Below are 25243 nucleotides of genomic sequence, written 5' to 3' on the forward strand. Positions count from 1 at the left end.
CACAGGCTGCTACAGTGACAATTAGAGGCAACATTCATTGACATTACTCAACCACAGCCATTTACGACTTTATTCAATCCATATATTGTCTTTTGCGAGTTTTAAATTGGCACAGTACCTGTAATCAAAGGTGTCAGCTAGAGAGAACTTGCAGGGATTTGTAGTTTTGCATGATGCCTACTTTGATTCCAATGAGCATTTTCGAAATAGAGTAAACAGAGCCGAATATATTGATAAAAGTCACCTTGCCCGAGAGAGATTTAAATGGTTATCAAAACGTCACACCAGAGTACGCCTACATGAAGCACAGCCCTTATTTTAAGTGTTTCTAAAATTCCCTATTGGAAGAATTAATGGTGGAAAAACAATTGGAACCATCTCCCCATTTGACCGCTAGGTTTTATGGGTGTTATGACATCTCCACTGTGGGGCGCTATGTTCCCGCATTAGCTGAGACTGCATTCAGGTAAACGCTGCAGATGTCGCTTCAATATGAAATTACCTTTGCATTTCTATCACGCAAATCTGTAACGCTTCAGTGATACAGATTGAATAGCACTCTTGGAGAGCATATGGGTGGAAATATTACTTTTACCAGACGCCAATGTCAGACAATGGATAGAAGATCATGCCCATAGAATAAGAAGTATGTCATTAGGGACATTCCACTGCCAAACTGTGACTTTCTGTCTGATTTCCTTCAAACACATTCACAGAACCAAGCACTAGGTTTAGAACAGGGATCTCCAACTCTGGTCCTGGAAATCTACTGGGTGTGCAAAAAAGTAGTAAGTAGTTGCAAAGTTGCTAAAGTTATCCGTGATGAGATTCGAACATGCAACCGTTGGGTTGCTAGATGTTTGAGTTACCTTCCCTGTGTTGCTAGACATTTGAGTTGCCCACCCTCCACTTTCGTTTTGACCTTCAGTAAACGTATGTCTTAAGTAGCCATACTGAACGTAACATATTATACTCATTTGAGTGTCCCGGATTTTTGTTTACTATGTTACGTCTAGTCTATGAGACCAGCCTGGACATACAGTAGATAAAAGCAAACAAAGTTTATTCACCAAAGCAAGGAAATGGATTTGTATTGAATACATTAAAATAGACTTATAGAATAAAAGACAAATGTATGGTTACAGTACATAACAATATTGACCAACACAAAAAAGTTAACATAAGTGCCTGAAATATCTGAGTAACCAGTGCAGTACTGAATATCATGACTACATTTAAATGCATTGCTGTATGAACATTAAACTTTGTTCATATTGTCATACCAAGAGCCATACATACAGTATCTTTCATGCATATTTGTATTGATATTCCTCTGTTTTCAACAAATGACTTAACAATGTGCCAATTCCAGAGAGCCATTCTTCCCAAATGACTTTCATTTGCAGTGGTCAACAACCTTGCGTACCTTCAGAGGAATGTAAGAGCAATTCTGAACCCATGTCTACATGTACAAAAAACTGCTGTAAAATGTACAACATGTAGGCTACATTTGACAAGTCAAGGAGTCGAGAAGACTTGTCATGAAAAACACAGAAACGTTGATAATAAAAAATGTGTCCTTTCAATCCCCAAAATGTCAGTTTCTTTATTGGCATACTGTACCCCAAATTTTACCATGAGGCTTTCAAATTCAGATAAACATCTTTACTGTTTATCTGAATTGTATGCGTTTTTCAGATAAACATCTTTACAAATTCAGATAAACATATATTTTTATAAAAAATCCAACTAGAATATACTTTACAATGCTATGTTTTGTTCCTTTGCATGTTTTTGGGAGCTCTTTTGTGCTGTGTCCATCTTGAGGTTAAAAACTTCTGGTCAAAAACAAGAGGAGGCAGTGTTCCGGAAACAGTTTGGTCTGCATATGAAATGTCAGTAGTTCAAAATGTCTGCACCTGTGCCTCCTGTTAGATCAATGCTCACAAGCCCATTCACTCTCTATTTCAGACCCTATCCCAGAACTTCAATGACTTTCTCTAATTCATACTGGGACTAGAGTCAAGTGCTCCCTCTTGTCTCAGTCTCAGAGCAGTTCATACAGTATATAATACCCTCTTACTGAATCTTTTCCCTGGCTTGGACAGTATGGGGAGCCAGTGTCTGACTTCACCTAAAGCATTCTCTCCAACCAGTAGTGTTACCAGTCTTACAGTATATTTTTGCTGGTCTTCCTCCTAGGGTTTCATAAGAGTCGCTAGACTGTAGCAGTAGGTGGGCTTCTGTATAAGTCCATATACTGCTGCAGCAGGCGACTGACTGTATGTCCTTACTGCTCCAGTAGACCGTGCTGACTATGAGCGTATGGACAGCCAGTGTCTGAGCCCGTCCAGGAAGTGGTGTACTTGGACCACGTAAAAGTCCACGTTGTGAGAGAAGTCGGTGCAGATACTACTGTAGGTGTCCACTAGGGTGCAGTACAGAGCAGTCCCGCCCAGACTGATCACCACGGTTACTAAGCACAACAACAGCAGGATCAAACAAGAGTCTCCACCCACCTCGTCTGCACAGATAAAAAAACATACTTATTAATATGTTACTACTATCTTATTGTGTCTTTATTGAAGACACAGTATAATAACTTATGTATAGAGTGTATGCGAATGTGTGTGCATGTGTGTGTGTGTGTGTGTGAGTGAGAGAGACAGAGAGAGAGAGGTGGTTATCAGGCTGATCCATACCTGGTTCCATGCCATCCTCTGGCTCGCTGAAGCGCACCTTGCGTTTGGAGTTCTGTTTGGCTGCATCGGGACCCTCTGGGGGCAGGCCATCTAACGACGCCCTCCTCCTTTTCAGAATGGACACCAGGCCATCTGGTGAGGAGCTCTGCAGGGGTGGATAAGTGAGAATTAGAAACAGTGTGCAGTGAATGGCTTAAACATTTCTGTCTCTATACAGTACACTACTTTTGACCAGAGCCTTGTGTAATTAAAAACAAAAAACGATGTTTTAAGTCAGAAGTAAGCATCGTTCTGAAGCCAAAAAATAAAGGAAATTCACAAGAGCACCACCATGCCTAGTCCATCCACGCTCTACCAAGGTTTTCCAGCACCCAGCTTTGACCTACTACAGTAGCTATGTTGGTCTATTGTACTTCAAACTATGTGTACGCAGGTTGCTTAGGATTCAAAACTTCTAAAATAGCGGAGGAGCTGGATGTTCCAGTGGAACCAGAAGATAAACAAGTGCATAGTGGGGCTCGGCGCTCCGTCAACCAGCTGGCATACACATTTCAGGGAACATTAAGCAGTGTGTCCTTGGGATGTACCATAGGGGTGGAGCACATCTGAAGGATGAGGGCAATGGTGTATTCCTTGAGAGTTGGTCTCTCCAGTCTCCACTGTACTCTTCTCCGTAGTAGCAGGACGGAGAAGGGTGCAATTGCGGCCCACAATTCGGGTTGTTCCTGCATGTGGGCATTCCTGTAACTGCAGGAACCTCTCTTTATACTTCTATTGGTACATTTTTAAGCTAGGACTCTGGTACACAGGTGGGACCGCTCCAGTACAGTAGGTGGCGGTAATGCATCATAACGTTGGATGCCATCCGCGGATAAACCCCACAGAAGAAGAGGCTGCGTTGTGCCCCCGAAAGCGTGGAGGGAGGCTTGCCCTTCTCAAATCGAACAGTAAATCGCCCTGCTCTGTCATTTTGTCAACAAGGCAGCATGGTGCATCGTCCAGAAACATACATCTCTTTTCCATAAAATAAATGTTTGAATTTCTAACTAGTTTTCATTGGGAAGGCAGATAAAGCGTTTTTAACAAAAGCAATCCCTTTTGCATGGGAAAACACAGAATCCTGGTAATTACTACACATGCTTAAATAGGTCACTTTTGTTTTGAGCCAACTTCGCCGTGGGCTTTGAACAGGGCACTTGGCTCACGTCCAGCAGGCAGCCTGGTTCCAAATCGAATGCAATCAACTTTCAGCCAATGCAAAACACGCCTACATTGGCACGCCCAGGCGAGATTAATCAAACCTCCAGAGGGTAGTAATTACTAGGATTGTGTTCTCAAGCAAAAGGGATTGCTTTTGATAAAAAATACTTTATCTGCCTTCCCAATGAAAATTAGTTAGAACATTTTAACATTTATTTTACGGAAAAGATTTTGACTTTGTTGCTGTGGTAACTAGTGGAAACCCTTCAGATTCCATGGTGGTGACATTAACGCTTACGCTACGAACCCTGTCATGACACATTATCTTGACACTATTTTAATAGACAGTCTGGTGATGAAAGGAAGCTTTTGTTGTTGTTCATTCACTCAGTAATGATTGAACATTTATTTATTTTTGCTTGGTTAAAAAAATGGTCTAAAACAGTTGATGTGTGCAAATTTGGATATAATGACAAGAAAATTGTATTGACAGAGGGAGCGTACTGAATCAATGCATAAGGTAAAGGCTGTAACGTTACATAGCTACATTGCTAAGCAACACAGAATGACTAGAGTGTATGGAGTAACGTTAGCTAACGTTAATGTTAAATGAGCAATGCCCATTGCATGTATTATCCATTAGCAGCGTGGCAGTTTCCCAAAGTTTGGTGTTGACTATTAACTTTACTTAGCTAGCTAGCTGTGCATTGTTTGTGGAAGAATGTGGGATAGCTACAGTGCATTCGGAAAGTATTCAGACTCCTTGACGACTTTATCCACATTTTGTTACGTTACAGCCTTACTCTAAAATGGATTAAATACACCTTTTTCATCATCAGTCTACAAACAATACCCCATAACGACAAAGCGAAAATATATATTTTCTTTTCTCATGTCTAAAAAAAATATTTTTTTAAATACCTTATTTACATAAGTATTCAGACCCTTTGCTATGAGCCTCGAAATTGAGCTCAGGTGCATCCTGTTTCCATGATGATTTGGAAAGGCACACACCTGTCTATATAAGGTCCCACAGTTGACAGTGCATGTCAGAGCAAAAACCAAGCCATGGGGTCAAAGTGTCAAGTGTCAAGGCCACTCCTCAGTAAAAGGCACAAGACAGCCCGCTTGGAGTTTGCCAAAGGGCACATAAATGACTCTCAGACCATGAGAAACAAGATTCTCTGGTCTGATGAAACCAATATTGAACTCTTTGGCCTGAATGCCAAGCGTCACGTCTGGTGGAAACCTGGCACCATCCCTAATGTGCAGCATGGTGGTGGCAGCATCATGCTGTGGGGATGTTCTTTCAACGGTAGGGACTGGGAGACTAGTCAGGATTGAGGGAAAGACGAACGGAGCAAAGTACAGAGAGATTCTTGATGAAAACCTGCTCCAGAGCACTCGGGACCTCAGACTGGGGCGAAGGTTTACCTTCCAATAGTACAACAACCCTGAGCACACAGCCAAGACAACGCAGGAATGGCTTCGGTACAAGTCTCTGAATGTCCTCGAGTGGCCCAGCCAGAGCACGGACTTGAACCCGATCGAACATCTCTGTAGAGACCTGAAAATAGCTGTACAGCGACACTCCCCATCCAACCTGACAGAGCTTGAGAAGGATCTGCAGAGAAGAATGGGAGAAACTCCCCAAATACAGGTGTGCCAAGCTTGTAGCGTCATACCCAATACGACTCGAGGCTGTAATAGCTGCCAAAGGTGCTTCAACAAAATACTGAGTCTGAATACTTATGCAAATGTCATAATCTCCAGTGTTTAAAAAAATTATATTTGCAAATATTTCTAAAAACCTGTTTTTTCTTTATCATTATGGGGTATTGTGTGTAGATCCATTTTAGAATAAGGCTGTAACGTAACAAAATGTGGAAAATTTCAAGGGGACTGAATACTTTCCGAATGCACTGTTTATTGTCAATACTGAGTCGCTGACAATATACATTGAATGCATGATCCGTCCATACAGCTAATATTACAGTTACAGCCTTGTTGGCTTGTAGCTAGCTAGCGTTACTGGCAAACTTTAGTTGGCTAGCTAACTGGTAATTATGCAGTCAATGATGTTCGCTATCTTATTCGTGCTTATTTCACACAAGTGTCAAGACCAACAGTTTACACAGATGACTTCAGCCATGTGAAAAACCTTCCAAAGCAAAATATAGCTTCCTTTGCTTGTAGCTTGCCTCTCATCCAACTGGTGTTAGCTAGCTACTAGCACTGTTGCTGCGCAACCCAAGTGCTTTGGTCCGGGTTCTAGAACTTTGAGATTCGGATGAAAAGATGTTAGCATTGTCAGAAATGCTACACAAAGGTAGCACATAGTTGGTTCTTAATGGACGGAAATGTGCACGTGAGGGCGCTAAATTATCTATTTAATAAAAACTGTTGCACCTACAAAGGTATTCAGTCCAAAACGGCTGGACGGATCATTATGAGAGGCGAATGTGTTGTGTACCTCCAATCAAGTTCATTTGCGAATTTTCATTGACATTGTGTCATATTGGCTTAGATATGAAGGTAGGGAGATTTGAATTTAACATTGAGCTTCAACCAGTGCATATACTATTGTGGGGGCCATCGCCCCCAAAATAATGCACCGTATAGGCAATATGGAGCAATTTTAGTCACCCTTAGAATGTATAGAGGTGAAACAAGTGTATGTTTGCACAACAAACTGCAATGATGTACAGCTCAGCGGAGTCATACACTATTGCACGTAAATTAGGTCATTTATAACACTGACAGTGTTATCCACGTCTATAATATATAGGTAGGTCAGTTATATGGGGTCAATATGCGGAGATCAATAACAACACAGGATAATGCCTCAGGCAACAGATCTATTGTCAACCCAAGAGTGCTAGTATATCATATTAGGTTGTCTCTAGTGTCTAGTCTGACTTGTGTGGTTTCAGAAGTCACTGCTAGACAAAACTGGGTTCAAATACTAGCCAGGCATGCTCAACAAAGCCCTCCTAAACGTCATTGTCTGAACCATGTCTGACCTATTTTTCAGGATTTGTATGTGAACTACTTGTTCTAAAATCTGTTGTGGCTCTTTAGTGACATCATAGCCTCTGTGTCCTGTCCTCAAACCTTCCACCCATGGCCACATCCGCAGTGTGGCTCAGCACATGGAATTAAGTATCAAGCACACAGACAATTTACTAGTTACAGACCCAGCTCCTTTGCCAAGACATTTCTGTGCTCCCTTGAGCCTGTCCAAGGCTATCTCATTCCAAAATGTGTGTCCTCTACCAAACAAGACAGAGGGAGAGACAGCAATAGAGAGATCTAGACATACAAGAAGAGATAGATAGAGAGAAAGGTAAAGAGACAAAAAAGACAGAGAGAAGAGAGAGATAAACATGAGGCTATTTAAGCCTCAGTCACAGTGTATTCTCACCTCCTCCACATGAGAGAGTTTAACCAGGTCTTTGGCTGAGGCTTGGGGAACCCCCGCTGGCCACTCCACCACCTGCACCTCCTCTTCTGGACTCTCCTCAAACACCTCCTCTTCATCCACCTGCCCTTCCGCCTCCATCTCGTCCACTCCTCCCTCCTCCACTCCTCTCTCCACCACTCCTCCCTCCTCCTCAGCCATGGCAGAGTCAGCTCCTGTTGGCGTGGTCTGCTCAAAATCCTCCTCACCCTGTCTTACAGGGTTGCTGCCTCTGACTGCAGAGACAAGAGAAGTGTTGCTTACAATACTAGGCCTACTACTAATCACCTGGCTTCAGCATATAGAACCCATAAGCACCTATTATAGATACTGACACAGACACACACACACACACTTATAGCTGAGACAGTATGGGAGCATCATCTGGTATCAGATTCCATATTATGAGCCCTTATTGATTAGAACCCGAACTACACTCTGCGGCTTTCCAGTGAACAAAGAGGATGATATCATCTCCTTCCTATACACATCTCTAGGCTAAGTGGCCATTCTATAATATTGATTTAGGGATTCATCTGATGGTGGGTTTTGTGTTGACCTTTTCCATGGTGGGATGGTGATTCTCTCTCATTCCTCTCACATTGCTCCTTGGTGTTGCGGTTGTCTTTCAGCACTGTGTCTGCCATGCTCTAGAAATAAAAACCAGCTTTGTCATAAATGTCGCTCATGTCACAAACACACTAATCTTCTCTTAAAGTATGGACTAAGAAACGTCATCAAAAGGATGGTGTGTAGTGCATTTTCTTACCTTTTCCGCACCAAGCATTGGCCTATTACGGAGAGAGCGAGAGAAAGAGAGCCCGAGAGAGGGAGAGAGAGCGACAGCAATAAATAGAGAGAGAGAGAGAGAGAGAGAGAGAGAAGAGGTCTGACTGGGTGAGCTGTTGTTTTGAAGCCATTTGATTGAATAAATGGAAAGCTAGAATGACCGGAGGCCACTACAGTGACTGAGCATCTGGTATCCAGCTGAATCAATCTCCATCAAACCGCCACGAGCTACTAACATACCAAGAGGCATGGGTGGGGTTCTGTGACTTGCATGAAAACGTATCTGAGTCTATAGCTTAGTAGAGTAAGTAAAGAGAAATACTTGAAAATCAAAGGAGTGTTATTTAATTAAGGGGTGGTTCATGTCTAGACAAGAACCACTAGCGTGGGATGATATGTTCAAAGTTCAAACATAGGGTATAATCTGACATATCAACCAAATGACTCTAGCTAATAAACCATTCACGAATGAAAATGTGCATTTAAATGAAGACCGTGTTTACTGATCCCCCTCTGGAGCGGTAATATTGTGGGTGGTGACAGAATGTGACAAACTAAACTATCTAGACATGCTTTGCTTTCCCTTCTACTGCAGCAAGCAGTACCGCTACAAGTTATTGTCCAAGTCAATGTTTTGTGCATGTAGTCTCAGTTATAGTTATAGTATAAAATTGTGCTAGATCTGCACCCATGTTATGGTCCACCAGTATCCATCTCACCTCTGGTGCGTCCTGCAGATCTGGCGCAGTATTTCTATGTGTTCCTGTCCAATGCTGTTGGTTTCACCTGGTGAGGTGCTCTCCGCTGCTCTGTTACGCTTTCTCCACTGGCTCTCTGGAAGCACACAGAACACACACACACACACACAGAGTGGAATTCAAAGAATAACAGAGTTATATTTTGTCAGTCGTGTTCATGTGAGTCTACGGTAGTGACAGAGCAGTTGTGTAGAGAAGAGTGCAGTACCCCAGTCTTCCTGCAGGGCGGCGAGGTTGGACAGGAGGCGCTCATGATATAGCCTCTCCAGCTGCAGGAACTGCACTGCCCACTGATCTTATAACCATCAGCAGTTAAGGAAAGAGGACACTACAAGAGCCCATAACACCTATCCCTGAAGCTGTCAACTCTGGGATTCAAAAGATAGGATCATATTAACAAACGTCAGACAAATATATACAGCATCTGATGTTGAGCTGGTGAGCTGGTGCTTGTGTGCGAAAATCAAGAATTCAGAAAATGTATGACGCTATAAATAAATCTTGGAATTTTAAAGCTATTCCAGGGTATGTTCTCCTGCAGTTGACTGTGTGTGTGTGTGTGTCCAAATCATTACTTTCTTAGGCAAAACCTCTTGTGTAAGAGATTCTTATCTCAATGGGAATTAATTGGATTACTTTCAGTAGAACATATTTCCCTCATCAACAACCCCCAACTTCCACACCCAGTATTTACCAAAATCAAGGGAAATCCTGCAGGGAAATCAACCCATGAACCAACAGAACAAGCCAAATAGTAACGAAATTGTAACCCGCCTATAGAAATTAAAAAACTAAAAGTGAATATTCCGTTCTGCCCAGCACACATGGAAACACTTACCCCACCACTGCAGAAGTATCATGTCCCTTTCCTTTTTCAAATTAACAATTGTAAGAGTGTCATCCTAAATCACTGTCACCAAAGTCCCTGAAGCATCAAAATAAAAACACTGCTGCTTAACTGCTGTTCAGCTCTGACGGAGTGGAAATAAATATTGGCAATAAGTAACGGCAAGGATACATTCCTCTACCAGGGAGTAGGCCTCCGCTATCTGTTAAGAAAGAGAAAGAGTGAGAAAAAAATCATTACACACTGACCTTATTCTGTCACTTAGCTCACTTACTCAGAATCAGACTTCAGTACAGAATGTCAGGTCCTCTATTTAACCTACCTGGAAATAAATAAACTTGAAAGATTCATTTAAAGTAATTAATGTAATTTAACGGTTTACCCCCGTAATTTAAAGGTTATATCCTAAAGAAAACAATTATTTTACTGTTGGCTATTGCATGGAAGGAAAATGTTTACCCCCACGACAATTCAGTTTATAACTAAGAGAAACCAATAAAGCCTTCTACATCCTTCAGCTTCAGCTGTCCAACTGATCTGTCAGACTAGATATCCTCCTGCTTGGTAATGAACTGATCCTAACAGCTATTAATGTCTACCGACACTAAACAGTGCGACTTCCAACACATATTGTATCTAAGCCAAGTCACTTGATGAACTTGAATATGACTCAAGTTTTAACTTCAAGGATGAAACATGCCATGAGATAACCTTAGACCACTTTCATGTTGCTCTGAAAGACTATATGAAGTCACTCTAGAGAGGGATGGGCAACTTTGATTGGGGTCGGTGCCCAAAAAAACAAGGCTGCAGTGGCTCGCGGGTCTGCGTACCCACCATACCCATCCACACCCCCATGCAGTCAGAGCTGGCCCTAGCCTTTTGAGGTCCCTAAGTGTCATTTTGTTGTGGGCAAAACATTTTAGCGCCCCCCCCCCCCCCCCTCTTGACAGCGGTGAGAAAATAATAAGTAACATTTTTTTCCTGCAATTCCACACATTTTGCCATGGGGCGTAGAGAAAAGGTTGTACTTTCAAAGCTAGTTTGCTTCAATTCTACAAATGTTGCCATGGGGCGGAGAGAAGATCTTACCATTTTATAACACATTTCATGCAGTTCTGCTCATTTTGCCATGGAGCATAGAGAAAATGTTTTGGTTTTAAAGTACATTTCCTGCAATTCTACACATTTTGCCATAAGGTGCGGAGAAAATGTTTGCTGTTTTTTTATATTATATCTGAGTGAGAGTGACTAACAAAATCAATGGGGGCCCCCCGGTCGGTAATTCGACCATGATTACTACAAGTTTAGATTAACTTACCAGTCTTTCTAGCCAGCTAAAACATTTTAGCTGACATGGGATAATTGAGTGACTGACATAACAAGAGAAAAACTGCTGATGCACAACCACATTTTTAAATGTCACCTGGTGTATTCTACTATTTTAACCTGCAACAGTAAGTTGATACCCTGACTGAGTTCCAATTTTTGGGGGGAAATTGATTTGTGGGCCTATGAAAGGGGGGCCACTGCCAGTTGTCCATCCCTGCTCTAGAGGACATATATGAACAAAGGGTTTGAGTTATGTAAGGTATGTTTTAAAGTGCTGAGATAATGCAATACCATCGCTATTACATTTCCATTAATTAAATCGTTTCACAAGCAGATGTTCTCAGTTTTAAATCCAAGAGAGAGAGAGAGCACAGATACTGTATATCAATGCCTAAGATCACATTATTTATGTATTTATTTATATTTCACCTTTATTTAACCAGGTAGGCAAGTTGAGAACAAGTTCTCATTTACAATTGCAATCTGGCCAAGATAAAGCAAAGCAGTTCGACACATACAACAACAGAGTTACACATGGAGTAAAACAAACATACAGTCAATAATACAGTAGAAAAATAAGTCTATATACAATGTGAGCAAGAGGTGAGATAAGGGAGGTAAAGGCAAAAAAGGCCATGGTGGCGAAGTAAATACAATATAGCAAGTAAAACACTGGAATGGTAGATTTGCAGTGGAAGAATGTGCAAAGTAGAAATATAAATAATGGGATGCAAAGGAGCAAAATAAATAAATAAATACAGTAGGGGAAGAGGTAGTTGTTTGGGCTAAATTATAGATGGGCTATGTACAGGTGCTGTAATCTGCGAGCTGCTCTGACAGCTGGTGCTTAAAGCTAGTGAGGGAGATAAGTGTTCCCAGTTTCAGAGATTTTTGTAGTTCGTTCCAGTCATTGGCAGCAGAGATTATACAGACAGACATACCAGGATAAATATTTGACCTTGGACAATGACCTTTAAGGCATAAAGTCACATGCAATAACGTATACGTGGTCCCTTGTGGCTCAGTTGGTAAAGCATGGTGCTTGCAACGCCAGGGTTTTGGGTTAGATTCCCACGGGGGACCACTATTAAAAAGTATGAAAATGTATGCACTCACTGCTGTAAGTCACTCTGGATAAGAGTGTCTGCTAAATGACTAAAACATAAATGTAAAATGTTATAGCTTAGATTAGCGTATTACCCTGAGCTTTTTTATGTTTATATGCACTGTTAAGGACCTGTTAGTTGTTTAGCATCCCCTAGCGGCAGTTTAAGTGCAGCAGTGTAGAATTTACCTGTTTGTGTCATGTGACAGGAAGCAGTTTCAGAAGTGAAGCAATGTGTAAAATGTGCAAGTGTGACAGAGTAGTTACAATCCTTCAACATCCTTTGTAGAAGCTTTGTAAGACACAATGTCTGTAAGTACATTGTTTATTAGCACAAGATACATGTTTATCACATATAATTTCATGTTTCTGTAAAAGGTTAAGAATTGAGTTAGCTGTTAGCTACTTTGAATTAGCTTCAGTACTATTTCTCGAAAGGGACACCTAGCTTAGCAATATCAAGCATACAGTTGCATTCTAGTAACTTTATATTTGACTTATTCCTTATTTTGTACATTTAGTGCAGTTATTGTGTAAGACATTCTGTGCTCTATACTACTGTGACTGAAAACATGTACTTTTGTGTTTGTTGCAGTTTCACACTGATTCAAGTAAACTCCCGAAACGGCACCCTGCTTCTCACTGAGTTGTTTGAATGAGTGTTTAGCTAACTGGATAGCTGGATAAGGGCTACTGTACATTTAGAAAGTCCAGTATGTGCAAACATGACTGTGTATTCTTAATTTTGAACTTCACTCCCCTGTCCATGTATAGAATAAATGAATGGATTATTTAATTCATTAATGAAATAGTAGTCTGGAAGGATAGAGCTATGACAAAAGATGGGACTCAGATGTAATGTGGCGAATAACAAGCTGTTTTACCTCAGATTCACTTCTACCGTGACGCACAACAGAACTCAAACAACTGTGTCAGACAACTCTTCCTTTCCCTGTCTCAACTCTCTGTGCCTGTTTACCAGGATTTTTTTTGTACAGCTCTAATTCTCCATGTATGGGCATCTATTTTGTCCACATAACTGAAATGCAATCTCTTAGCGTACTTCTTGGCCAGTTATTCTGCCAATGCTCCACTGATTGTACCAGTTTGATCACAGAGCAACCCTTTCTTCTGTATCAGTGTATCAGGCCCGTCCCAAATGGCAACCAATTCCCTGCCTATTTAGAGCACTACTGTTGACCAGGGCCCAAAAGTAGTGCAATATGTAGGGAATAGGGTGCCATTTGGGACGTATAGTGCCATTTGGGACGTAAGGTGCCATTTGGGACGCAACAGGCGGGCCATTTGGGACGCAACCTCAGTGTATCAGTGGGGCCTGTCTTTTTCTTGAGGCGTGTAAATCATAGCTGGCTCTTTGTTCCATGATGACCAGAACTGGCAAAGATAAAACAACAACTGCAAGGCTATTACAGTACATTGAGGGCCAAAGCAAGTGTTCTTACTGAATAGGATTATAACAAGTGTATAGAGTACAGTACATGATCATTGTAATCATGGTTACATCTTAAAGCTTGATTTACTCTCCGTACAAATGAAAAGAAGACACAAGGGAAAAGCAAGATGTTTCAGTGGCAAAACACATGTGACAGATGAGGATGAGATTTACTGTGCAAAACACAGTACAACCCACAGGACCAAACCACAGAGGATTTGTGCTGGTGAAGGTGAAAACACACACCTGGTGTAGAGACTGTGGCAGCAGTGTGTGGTCACTGTGTTCTCCCAAAGACTGTAGTGAGGCTAGCAGGTCAGGGCTGGGGCCTGGGGGGCCACTTCCTGAAAACACACAATGTCAAGTGTAATAGACAGTTGATGAATAGGCATGTTTGATTTGACATTTTAAGGCTACTCTTAAGGTTTTGTCATGGCAGCCATAGAGAGTGCTTGTCTTTTGAAACAGCTTGAGGTAGGTGACATATGCAAATCTACCCCACAGTAAATATGTATAATGTACACTAGTGATACACGGGTTGACTCGTAACCCGCAGTCCCCGCGGATAGCGGGTTTAGGGTCATTAAATCTTGTGTAGCTGAAGGGCGGGTGGGTGGCCTGCAGGTTGAATAAAGAGAAACAATACCTTTAAAAAATCCATAAATGTATAATTATTGTGCAATTTATATCTATAGACTACACTGAGGGTTTTCTTTCGTTATTTTAGGCTATCTGGTATTAGTGTAAAAGCCTAAACTTTAGGGCTTAACTGTAGCCTACGCGCCAAATAGTTTACACAACCAATCGCCAAATAATTATTTTGAGAGCGGCAGAAAAAGTTAACGTCAATCCACCGAGGCAAAAAAGGACATTGTCGAAGTTTAATTCAACAAGACAAAAGCTGCGAAATGATAGTTGAAAAGAAAGAGAAGGAAGGGCCATAAAAGCAATGTTTGGAAAATATTTGGTGAAGTGGCAAAAGAGAATGATAGCAGTGCCCGCTATGTTGTGTGTGTTGATTGCGAGACGCTTTACAAATTCGACAGTCACAGAACGGGACTTCAAATAGGCATGTCAAGGAAACTGTAGCCAACTGTTTAGATGGGTTAAATGGAAACTGGTATCTGGACACTGACTGTAGGTCTATAACCTCTCATATAGCCTTCCAAATAAATCCTGCAGAAGTATGCATTTCTTGCAGTAAAAGTATACACCAAATGTTGGCAAAATCTGGATTTAGGAACAGGAGTGGAGAAATATGATTTATTTACTTCTGCATCTTGAGAAAATGCAATGCTCAGTTAGATACCATATAAAGGTTCTGTCTTCATTATAAAAGCATCATAAAAGCTGATAATATTTCAACCACATATCATATAATATGCATCGAAGCCGAACTGAAATCTTTTCAGAACTGAAATTTTTATCAGAACCATGTTGGGTCGTTTTCATAGCTTTCTTTTTGCTTACAACAGGTCAAACTGATGTCATTTGGACATTTGGGACAGGAAATCTTTCCCATTCGTTTTTTTTGCGTTATTGTTTTTTCTCCCCAGTCCCTAAAAGTTGAGCAAGGGTATATTTAGTATTTTAGGGCAACATACACTGCTCAAAAAAATAAAGGGAACACTTAAACAACACAATGTAACTCCAAGTCAATCACACTTCTGTGAAATCAAACTGTCCACTTAGGAAGCAACACTGATTGACAATAAATTTCACATGCTGTTGTGCAAATGGAATAGACAAAAGGTGGAAATTATAGGCAATTAGCAAGACACCCCCCAAAAAGGAGTGATTCTGCAGGTGGTGACCACAGACCACTTCTCAGTTCCTATGCTTCCTGGCTGATGTTTTGGTCACTTTTGAATGCTGGCGGTGCTCTCACTCTAGTGGTAGCATGAGACGGAGTCTACAACCCACACAAGTGGCTCAGGTAGTGCAGTTCATCCAGGATGGCACATCAATGCGAGCTGTGGCAAAAAGGTTTGCTGTGTCTGTCAGCGTAGTGTCCAGAGCATGGAGGCGCTACCAGGAGACAGGCCAGTACATCAGGAGACGTGGAGGAGGCCGTAGGAGGGCAACAACCCAGCAGCAGGACCGCTACCTCCGCCTTTGTGCAAGGAGGTGCACTGCCAGCGCCCTGCAAAATGACCTCCAGCAGGCCACAAATGTGCATGTGTCTGCTCAAACGGTCAGAAACAGACTCCATGAGGGTGGTATGAGGGCCCGACGTCCACAGGTGGGGGTTGTGCTTACAGCCCAACACCGTGCAGGACGTTTGGCATTTGCCAGAGAACACCAAGATTGGCAAATTCGCCACTGGCGCCCTGTGCTCTTCACAGATGAAAGCAGGTTCACACTGAGCACATGTGACAGACGTGACAGAGTCTGGAAACGCCGTGGAGAACGTTCTGCTGCCTGCAACATCCTCCAGCATGACCGGTTTGGCGATGGGTCAGTCATGGTGTGGGGTGGCATTTCTTTGTGGGGCCGCACAGCCCTCCATGTGCTCGTCAGAGGTAGCCTGACTGCCAATAGGTACCGAGATGAGATCCTCAGACCCCTTGTGAGACCATATGCTGACACATGCACATTTGTGGCCTGCTGGAGGTCATTTTGCAGGGCTCTGGCAGTGCACCTCCTTGCACAAAGGCGGAGGTAGCGGTCCTGCTGCTGGGTTGTTGCCCTCCTACGGCCTCCTCCACGTCTCCTGATGTACTGGCCTGTCTCCTGGTAGCGCCTCCATGCTCTGGACACTACGCTGACAGACACAGCAAACCTTTTTGCCACAGCTCGCATTGATGTGCCATCCTGGATGAACTGCACTACCTGAGCCACTTGTGTGGGTTGTAGACTCCGTCTCATGCTACCACTAGAGTGAGAGCACCGCCAGCATTCAAAAGTGACCAAAACATCAACCAGGAAGCATAGGAACTGAGAAGTGGTCTGTGGTCACCACCTGCAGAATCACTCCTTTTTTGGGGGTGTCTTGCTAATTGCCTATAATTTCCACCTTTTGTCTATTCCATTTACACAACAGCATGTGACATTTATTGTCAATCAGTGTTGCTTCCTAAGTGGACAGTTTGATTTCACAGAAGTGTGATTGACTTGGAGTTACATTGTGTTGTTTAAGTGTTCCCTTTATTTTTTTGAGCAGTGTATAATGACATACGAGAAGCTACAATGTATCTAATTATAGACAATTTGACTTACCAAAATGGCCAACCAAAATGTCGGAAATTATAAGCAGAAACGTATCTAAATCAGGCAACAACAAAAAATCATGCACCCCCTGTCAAAAAATAATTATGCTGTCTTTGACTGTAACCTAACGCATTTTCTATATTTGCGGATTGGGGTTGGGTGCAGACCTCATATTTTCACTTTATCACATATAGTCGGGGGGTTGCAAAAGGGTTATTAGCAATTGCGGGCAGGTGCGCGAGAAAAAAACAGCTGACCCGCGCACCACTAGTGTACACTTAAACTACTGTGTGGGATCTGTACTGTGTGATGAGTGCTGTAGGCACCTGAGGCAGTCTCCGTGTTGTTTGCCTCCTCTCTCTGAGTCGTCTCAGTGTCCGGGTCTCTGGGGGGGCTGGTGCTCTTGTTGCCCATCCTCTCCCTCACAATGTTGTTCTCCACCAACTCACTGGTTCCCAAGAGGTGGGTCGGGCCCACAGGAGGGAAGTGGCTGGCTGCTTTAGGGTTGCCACTTACTAGGACTGGATTCTGTCTGGAAACATGGATTTGGTTTAGGCTACTCGATGGGTCACAGAAAACTCAAAAAATCTTTAGGTTTAGCGTAATAAAATGTGGGATCCAATGTTCTAGGTTTTCCAGCTTGTTGTAGTTGGAGTTGGAAGAGTATAGGTAGAAGGTTGTGTCATCAGTGTAGATATATAGTCTATTATTCCAACTCAATCTCCTTGTTTTTATGGTCTCCCTGTGTTCTGGCCTCCTTGTTTGGAGTTGTTTGGGGCTCTCCCTGGTCCTCGAAATCCCTGTAGCAGGTCACCAAGAAGCTTTTTCCTCTCCTCTTCAATACCCTGTTGGATTTAAAACAGATTTTATGGTGTTAGCATCAGCGTGTCGTTCTCAGCTTTGAGTTAGTGAGGGAACTGAATGTGCAGAAGAGTGGGAGTGAAATGCTAGTTATTTTTGCTGAGTTAATCTTTTCAGAGAGAACTCTTTGTGTTACAACCAGGACCTGCCTTCAGGCACAGAGAAGCTCTTACATCAGCCAGGCTGATTTTGAGAAACTTAAAATAACATATTTGTCTATTAGAAACCATAATGGCCATGTTACATCATCAACACATGGGGCTGCACACAGCGAGAGAGAGAGAGAGAGAGAGAGAGAGAGAGAGATGTACAGTGCATTCGGAAAGTATTCAGACCACTTCCCTTTGTCCACATTTTGTTACGTTACAGCCTTATTCTAAAATTGATTTTTTTTTAAATCCTCATCAATCTACACACAATAATTAAGCGAAAACAGGTTTTTAGATTTTTTTGCAAATTTATAAAAGAAAAGAAAATCGGAAATAGCTTTTTGAGAAGTATTCAGCCCCTTTGCTATGAGACTCAAAATTGAGCTCAGGTGCATCCTGTTTTCATTGATAATCCTTGAGATGTTTCTACAACTTGATTAGAGTCCACCTCTGGTCAATTTGGAAAGGTCCCACAGTGCATGTCAGTGCATGTCAGAGCAAAAACAAGCCACGAGACAGGATTGTGTCGAGGCACAGCTCTGAGGAAGGGTACCAAAAAATGTCTGCAGCATTGAAGGTCCCCAAGAACACAGTGGCCTTCCTAGAGCTGGCCGCCCGGCCAAACTGAGCAATCGGGAAAGAAGGGCCTTGGTCAGGGAGTTGACCAAGAACCAAGAGCTTCAGAGTTCCTCTGTGGAGATGGGAGGACATTCCAGAAGGACAACCATCTCTGCAGCACTCCACCAATCAGTCTTTTATGGTAGAGTGGCCAGACAGAAGCCACTCCTCAGTAAAAGGCATATGACAGCACACTTGGAGTTTGCTTAAAGGTACCTAAAGGACTCTCAGACCATGAGAAACAAGATTCTTTAGTCTGATGAAGCCAAGATTAAACTCTTTGGCCTGAATGTCAAGCGTTACGTCTGGAGGAAACCTGGCACCATCCCTACGGTGAAGCATGGTGGTGGCAGCATCATGCTGTGGGGATGTTTTTCAGCGGCAGGGACTGGGAGACTAGTCAGTATCAAGGGAAAGATGAATGGTGCAAAATACAGAGAGATCCTTGATGAAAACCTGCTCCAGAGTGCTCAGGACCTCAGACTGGGGCGAAGGTTCAACTTCCAACAGGACAACGACCCTAAACACACAGCCAAGACAACGCAGGAATGGCTTCGGGAAAAGTCTCTGAATGTCCTTGAGTGGCCCAGGCAGAGCACGGACTTGAACCCAATCTAACATCTCTGGAGAGACCTGAAAATAGCTGTGCAGTGACGCTCCCCATCCAACCTGACAGAGCTTAAGAGGATCTGCAGAGAAGAATGGGAGAAACTCCCCAAATACAGGTGTGCCAAGCTTGTAGCGTCATACCCAAGAAGACTCGAGGCTGTAATCGCTGCCAAAGGTGCTTCAATAAAGTACTGAGTAAAGGGTCTGAATACTTATGTAAATATGTCAATATTATGTAAATATTTAAATATTATGTAAATATGTTTTACAGGAAAAACCTGTTTTTGCTTTGTCATTATGGTGTATTGTGTGTAGATTGATGAGGGGGGGAAACAATTTAATACATTTTAGAGTAAGATTGTAATGTAACAAAATGTGGAAAAAGTCAAGGGATCTGAATACTTCCCGAATGCACTGTATATATGCCAAATTCCACAGTAATTTATGGGCAATTCCACAGTAACAGAATGAGGCCAGAAGCCATTGATTGCAGAGTTAAACAAATCATACAACTCTATGCACAAGGACTACTTTTAACAATTTCCACAGAATATTTTACAAAAACACATTTGCTCAAAGAACAGTGCAGTAAAGTTTGGTATCAGAATGATGGTAAAATCTCCCTCCCTTTTTTATGTAACCACATTTTTTCAAAAACTCTTATATATCTACTCTGAATTATGATTCAAAGATGTCTGCAGAAAGAATGGGGTGTCAGCTATGATTTGACTCCTTGAGTTTGAAAAAAATCTCTTTTGGTTATTTAACGACAGTAATTGAAGTGGATTAACACCCAGTAGAATGATGGTAACAGAATGACATCATGGGTCCCTATTCTGTACTATACAGAAATGCATAATAGTACACTACAATGAAGTAATGTATACTGTACTTTATTCTAGTGTGCTCTACTGTACTGTACTAAACTATACAGTACTGTACTGTATTGACCTACATTGAGTATTCCAAACATTAGGAACACTTTGCTAATATTGAGGGGCATGGATTCTACAAGGTATCGAAAAGCATTCCACAAGGATGCTGGCCCATGTTGACTCCAATGGATGGATGTCCTTTGGGTGGTGGACAATTTTTTATACACACGGGAAACGGTTCAGCGTTAAATATTGAGCTGCGTTGCAGTTCTTGACACTCTCAAACCGGTGCACCTGGCACCTACTACCATACCCCGTTCAAAGGCACTTAAATCTTTTGTCTTGTCCATTCAACCTCTGAATGGCAAACATACACAATCCATGTCTCAATTCTGTCAAGGCTTAAAAATCCTTCTTTAACCTGTCTCCTCCCCTTGATTGGAGTGGATTTAAGTGACATCAATAAGGGATCATAGCTTTCACCTGGATTCAACTGGTCAGTCTATGTCATGAAAAGAGCAGGTGTTCCTAATGTTTTGCACACTCTACTTTTATTTGCTGTACTGTCCTGTGCTCTACTGTACAAACTTGTGAAACAAATGTCTATGATTGGTTCAGATTTGGACTGACCAAATTTCAACTACCGTCAATGTTTTCATACTCTTGCTTTGACCACCACACAACAGAAAGATAAATAAAACATTGAGCTGAACATAACAGTGGAAGGGAAGACAGTAGCAGGTGACCCGACTATGTTTTGTGACTACTATGAATTCCCATCTTAAGCAATTCAGTTGCAGTCATTCACTTACAGGTTTATTGGTAATTCTGTTACCGATTTGGTAACAGAAAGACACGTTTTAATCACTTAAATTAATCATTAACCAAATTGTTAGCAGCAAAAACATTATAAGTAATTGATAGGTCACCTTTACTTGAACTTTCATTATCCTCCCTCCTTATAAAAAAATATCTTAAAGTGGTTTTGGTAAGAGAATGACAAGACATTAGGCAATATTTCTTAAACTTACAGAAGGCAAATCATTTCTTCAAAACGAAATATAAAATGTTACTTCAACATTATTGTGTTTGGTGTATTTTGAATACCCATTCTTTTTTTGCTAGATGTTTTCTAAGACCCCTTTTCCATCTGTTTGACCAGAAATCATTTGAAGCATTTCACTGTGCTTGTGCATGTGACAAGTACAACTTGAAACTTGAAAATCAAAGCCTTTGCTTATTCCAATTTTTGGGGGGATGAACATTTTTGAAAACTTTATGTACTGTATGATTTTATTTAAAAAATAAATAAATAAACACAATCTCCACATCATAAGACCTAGCCTACATTTAAGCATAAATGAATGACCAGAGAGTATGGATGGAATGCACAGGGTGGGGGTTCGGGAACATGTCAAGAGGTGCCATGTTCACAGTCATGTGAACGTGAGGGGGTTTAGAATATAGAACTAGAAAGAGGAGTGTGACTCATATGCATCGTGTCTAATGTGTAGTACTGGCCTTTACCCTCTCATGTAACACGCCACTCTTACATAGATTGAAGGTGACAAAATTCACCGATTTTGAATAATCATCCATGTATGCATCCTCCAACCAGTAACCGATAAACTATAGTTATACACTGGTAGCAGAATTAACCTCCCCAAAAAAATATCACAGGACACTTCCTTCTGTAGAGCACCTGATTCCCTTTTTGTTCAAACTGGGCTGAAGCGCGTTCAGGTACAATTTCTTACCAGAATAATTGACCTTTTTAGTATAAAGTAGTATGTTTGGTTTTATAAGCATACTTTGAGCTCTTTCGTATGGCCATGTGTCTTTTTATTTTATAAACGTTTACATCTCATTGCATTTACTTATGTTGCGAACCAATAGTGAAGAATTTATGCTGCAGCTGATGCTCCCTACTGAGCCTATCCAGGCAGTGGCACTCAAGTGAGTCCAAACCAAACAAACATTTCATGTTGATTCAATTCATTGGAATACTGTAGCACATTATCAACGCAGTTTACACAGTAATAAACTGGCTACATGCGCTACAATTTGCAATTCACAGAATACATTTTCTTACGCCAATTTCATGTTTATTATTCCGCAATGAAGAGCAACTATTTAATCATTCTCTGTTGAATAAACGAAGCGAAATCAAGAAGCCATTCATGCGATATTTAGGCTATAGCTATATACGCAAAAATTCTGTCATCATAATCATATTCGAAGACGTAACCGTAAGTAAAAACGGCGGTACCCATCATCACGCGGATGTATCCATACTCACACATGCAAGATACTGTCCCGCTGTAGGAAAAGAAAGGTTCGTGGTTGACAATCAGTTGAACGGTCATCCAGCTCAATCCATATCCCTTTTATTCTGAACACGATGTTCTAAAATGCACTTGATATACAACCTTGAGTGTCACCATCCTGCGGATCCATGGTTGTTTATGATCTAATCCGGGCATTTTCTGCCTTCGTCTAAAACTCATTGCGAAATATATCATGTTATTGTATAGCAGAGGCAAGGGGGCCATCTTCTGGCAGCTGGTTGATGTCTCAACTTCCACACAGAGGTGGCCTGTAATTTACAGGGCTGGCACGTCAGTTTACATGTGGTGAAAATTGTTTTTCGATTTCGTTTAATTGCATCCCACTGGGCACAGACGTCAGTTCAACGCCTAGTTTTAATTTATAATTGGTATATTTGTCAACTAGCGTGAATTCAACGTGAAATCAACAAAAACATGTCACCATGTCATTGGATTTAGGTAAAAAGTTGGGTGAAAAAAATACTAAATTCCCTTTGAATACTTTTTCAAATCCAATCAGTTTTCCACATTGATTCAAAGTCATCACATTGACTATTGTTTTTTAAACCAGTTTTTGCCCAGTGAGATATGTCACTCTGGTTGTTGGAGCTCAAGGTGTATTTGTTCCTGTCGATGAATGTTCCATTCTCACAGGCACCTGAGCCTGTTTGGGGATGTGATTTCAATCACAATCCACTTCCCGCAATGGAATATTTTTGTTTAAATACCCCATACAGTAGGTGGCAGCAATACACCAATAGTTGTAGTCTGCCATAAAACCATAAATAAGAAGAAGGAGGAGAATGTGCATTTGTGAGTAGCCTAAATCTGTCTTTGATGATAGCCAGTGCCTACCCAACCACTGACTTGAGTGCCTACCCAACCTCTAACTGCACTTCACTGGCTGGTAAATGTGGTTTATTGCCCATGCCCAGTAGTTACACAATGTGGAACAGTAGACTATTGGGTAAAAGGTATCTCCTTTGAAACAGATGTTTTCAAATATCTATTGGAGAGCTTTGGTATCATTCTCATGGAAAGCGTATTCAATATCTGACACTTGATGTTGCACTAGTGTGTCAGTAAGGTACTGTATCTGAGTCAGTGTTCTTCTCAGTGGCATGTAGCATGTACATCTTGGTGGGGGCAAACTCACCCAATAATGTTGATGCATGCCAGCAAAGCCACTACACAACACAACACTAAACAACACATTAATTTCACTGTCACAGTGACAAACAGTACCCACATACTGTTAAGGCCTACATAAATCTGTCCCAACAGCAGAGCTTTCTTTTCAGCACCATGGAGTGAATCCTTACCACTGTTACACCTTGCTATCAGCAGACCCTTGTCTGGCAGCGAAATAGTTCATTCAACCTCATTTACTGCCTTTTAAAAAAAACATAGCTGATATGGCTGACTTGCTTAAACAAATGTGGTTTCTGCTGACAATTGAGACGTACAAAATATGGTATAAGGGAACGATGAGCGGATAAGAGGCAATCCGAAAGTTTGATTAAGACATTAATGAGCGAGTTAAGACTGATGTAGTCAGTATAACTATTTGTTTAGCACTATTGAAACGTACAGCAACAGAATTCAAAACATTGGCCGTTCTTACAGTATTCTCCCTGCACACCAAGTCAGAACGTAGGATAAGTAAAGGGGGCATATAAGCAGACAATGAAAGCTACAATATTACAATATTTTATTATAACATTTCTATAAAACAGGCTATAGGCTACATGTGCACAACCAAGTCAGAACAGTAGGCTAAGTTATGAGGGGAAAAGGGACCAAATTATTAGGGTGAGGCACATGGGCTACTAACAGTTTACATACATACACTTAGTATTACTTTCTTAGCTACAGTATACATATCTCTCTGGCATATTACATAATTTATGCAGCAGCATACAAGACATTTTTAGACTCACCTTGTTGTGCTGTGCTCACTTGAACAGGAAGGTGGTGCGGCGGTCCTTCTTGTGGGCATATTTTGTCATAAAACTTTGTCATCAAAGTCTGGCATTCTCTGGATTTATGGTTCTTTCAAGACACCTGAGAACTCTGAAAAAACAAGGTCGAATCATGACGTCAGTGATCTTCAGGTCGGAGCTCTAGAAAGAGGCCCGAGTTCCCGACTTGGAATTCCGAGTTGGATGACCGTTCAAAACGTATTTGACCAGTCGGAGCTCGTTCTTTTCCGAGTTCCCAATTGTCTTGAACTCACTGAAGTCTGAGATTTCTCAGTTCAGAGTTTCCAGTTGTTTTGAATGTGGCAGAAGTCATGCTAGATTGACAGCATGGCTAATGTATTCAACCTTTTCTGTCCCATGGTGTTGAATGTTTATCCTTTTAAGCTTGGGAAAGAGACCATTAAACCCAGACTTGGACCACATACCCTCTCCACTGAATAGCAGGCTAGTGATTTCTTTGCAACGCTTGCAGTTAGACACTGATTCCTTCTAAACCCCTCATTGTTGAATCTGCGATTTCTAACTTGTTGTGTAATGTTTATGTCCAATGGCCGATGAGCACCGATACATTTTATCTGTAATTTCTCTCATATGAAAAGGATAGAAAAAGATTTGCCAGTAGATTGTCGACGTGATTCATGACGATGACTGCGTGTCTAGCTTGCTAGCTAAGATTTTGAAAGTATGATGTTGACATGATCAGTCCAATCAAAGCTACAGTAGATGTAATGTGATTTGACGTTATTTTATCTGTGGCCAATGACCTTGAGCCTTCTTGGATGGCCACGTCTAATGTAACTCTATGGCAGCACCCAAGGGGCTTTAATTTTAGAGCTCTCCTCGTCGATTTTGTGGTGACGTATTGTCCCCACGAGTGAGAGAACACTGAGCCAATCACGGCACAACTAGAGAACATTACCAACCCCTACGCTCCGTATTTTCCGCTGGCTGCCCCACCACCATAGA

The 25243-nt window shown here is 41.6% G+C and overlaps 1 protein-coding gene across 1 annotated transcript; it reads right to left on the reverse strand.

Annotated features, from left to right (window-relative positions):
• Positions 1-1052: 1052 nt before the first annotated feature.
• LOC120023873 (consortin-like) lies at positions 1053-22449 on the reverse strand. The gene is made up of 11 exons (XM_038967973.1): positions 22268-22449; positions 17183-17701; positions 13893-13990; positions 9928-9958; positions 9118-9204; positions 8871-8985; positions 8132-8153; positions 7922-8012; positions 7327-7598; positions 2703-2847; positions 1053-2524 (listed from the first exon to the last, which is right to left on the reverse strand). The coding sequence occupies exons 2-11, from the start codon at positions 17268-17270 to the stop codon at positions 2316-2318; spliced, it is 1158 nt and encodes a 385-aa protein (XP_038823901.1). The 5' UTR covers positions 17271-17701; positions 22268-22449; the 3' UTR covers positions 1053-2315.
• Positions 22450-25243: the final 2794 nt, after the last annotated feature.

Source organism: Salvelinus namaycush, chromosome 29 (genome assembly GCF_016432855.1).
Source record: "Salvelinus namaycush isolate Seneca chromosome 29, SaNama_1.0, whole genome shotgun sequence".
In the NCBI taxonomy this organism is placed as follows: Eukaryota; Metazoa; Chordata; class Actinopteri; order Salmoniformes; family Salmonidae; genus Salvelinus; species Salvelinus namaycush.

Coding starts and splice junctions, on each gene's coding strand:
- LOC120023873 (XM_038967973.1), bottom strand. CDS start 17,270: ATGGGCAACAAGAGCACCAGCCCCCCCAGAGACCCGGACACTGAGACG. Junction 8,986..9,117: donor CGCCCTGCAGGAAGACTGGG/GTACTGCACTCT, acceptor GTGTGCTTCCAG/AGAGCCAGTGGAGAAAGCGT. Junction 2,525..2,702: donor AGAGGATGGCATGGAACCAG/GTATGGATCAGC, acceptor TTATCTGTGCAG/ACGAGGTGGGTGGAGACTCT.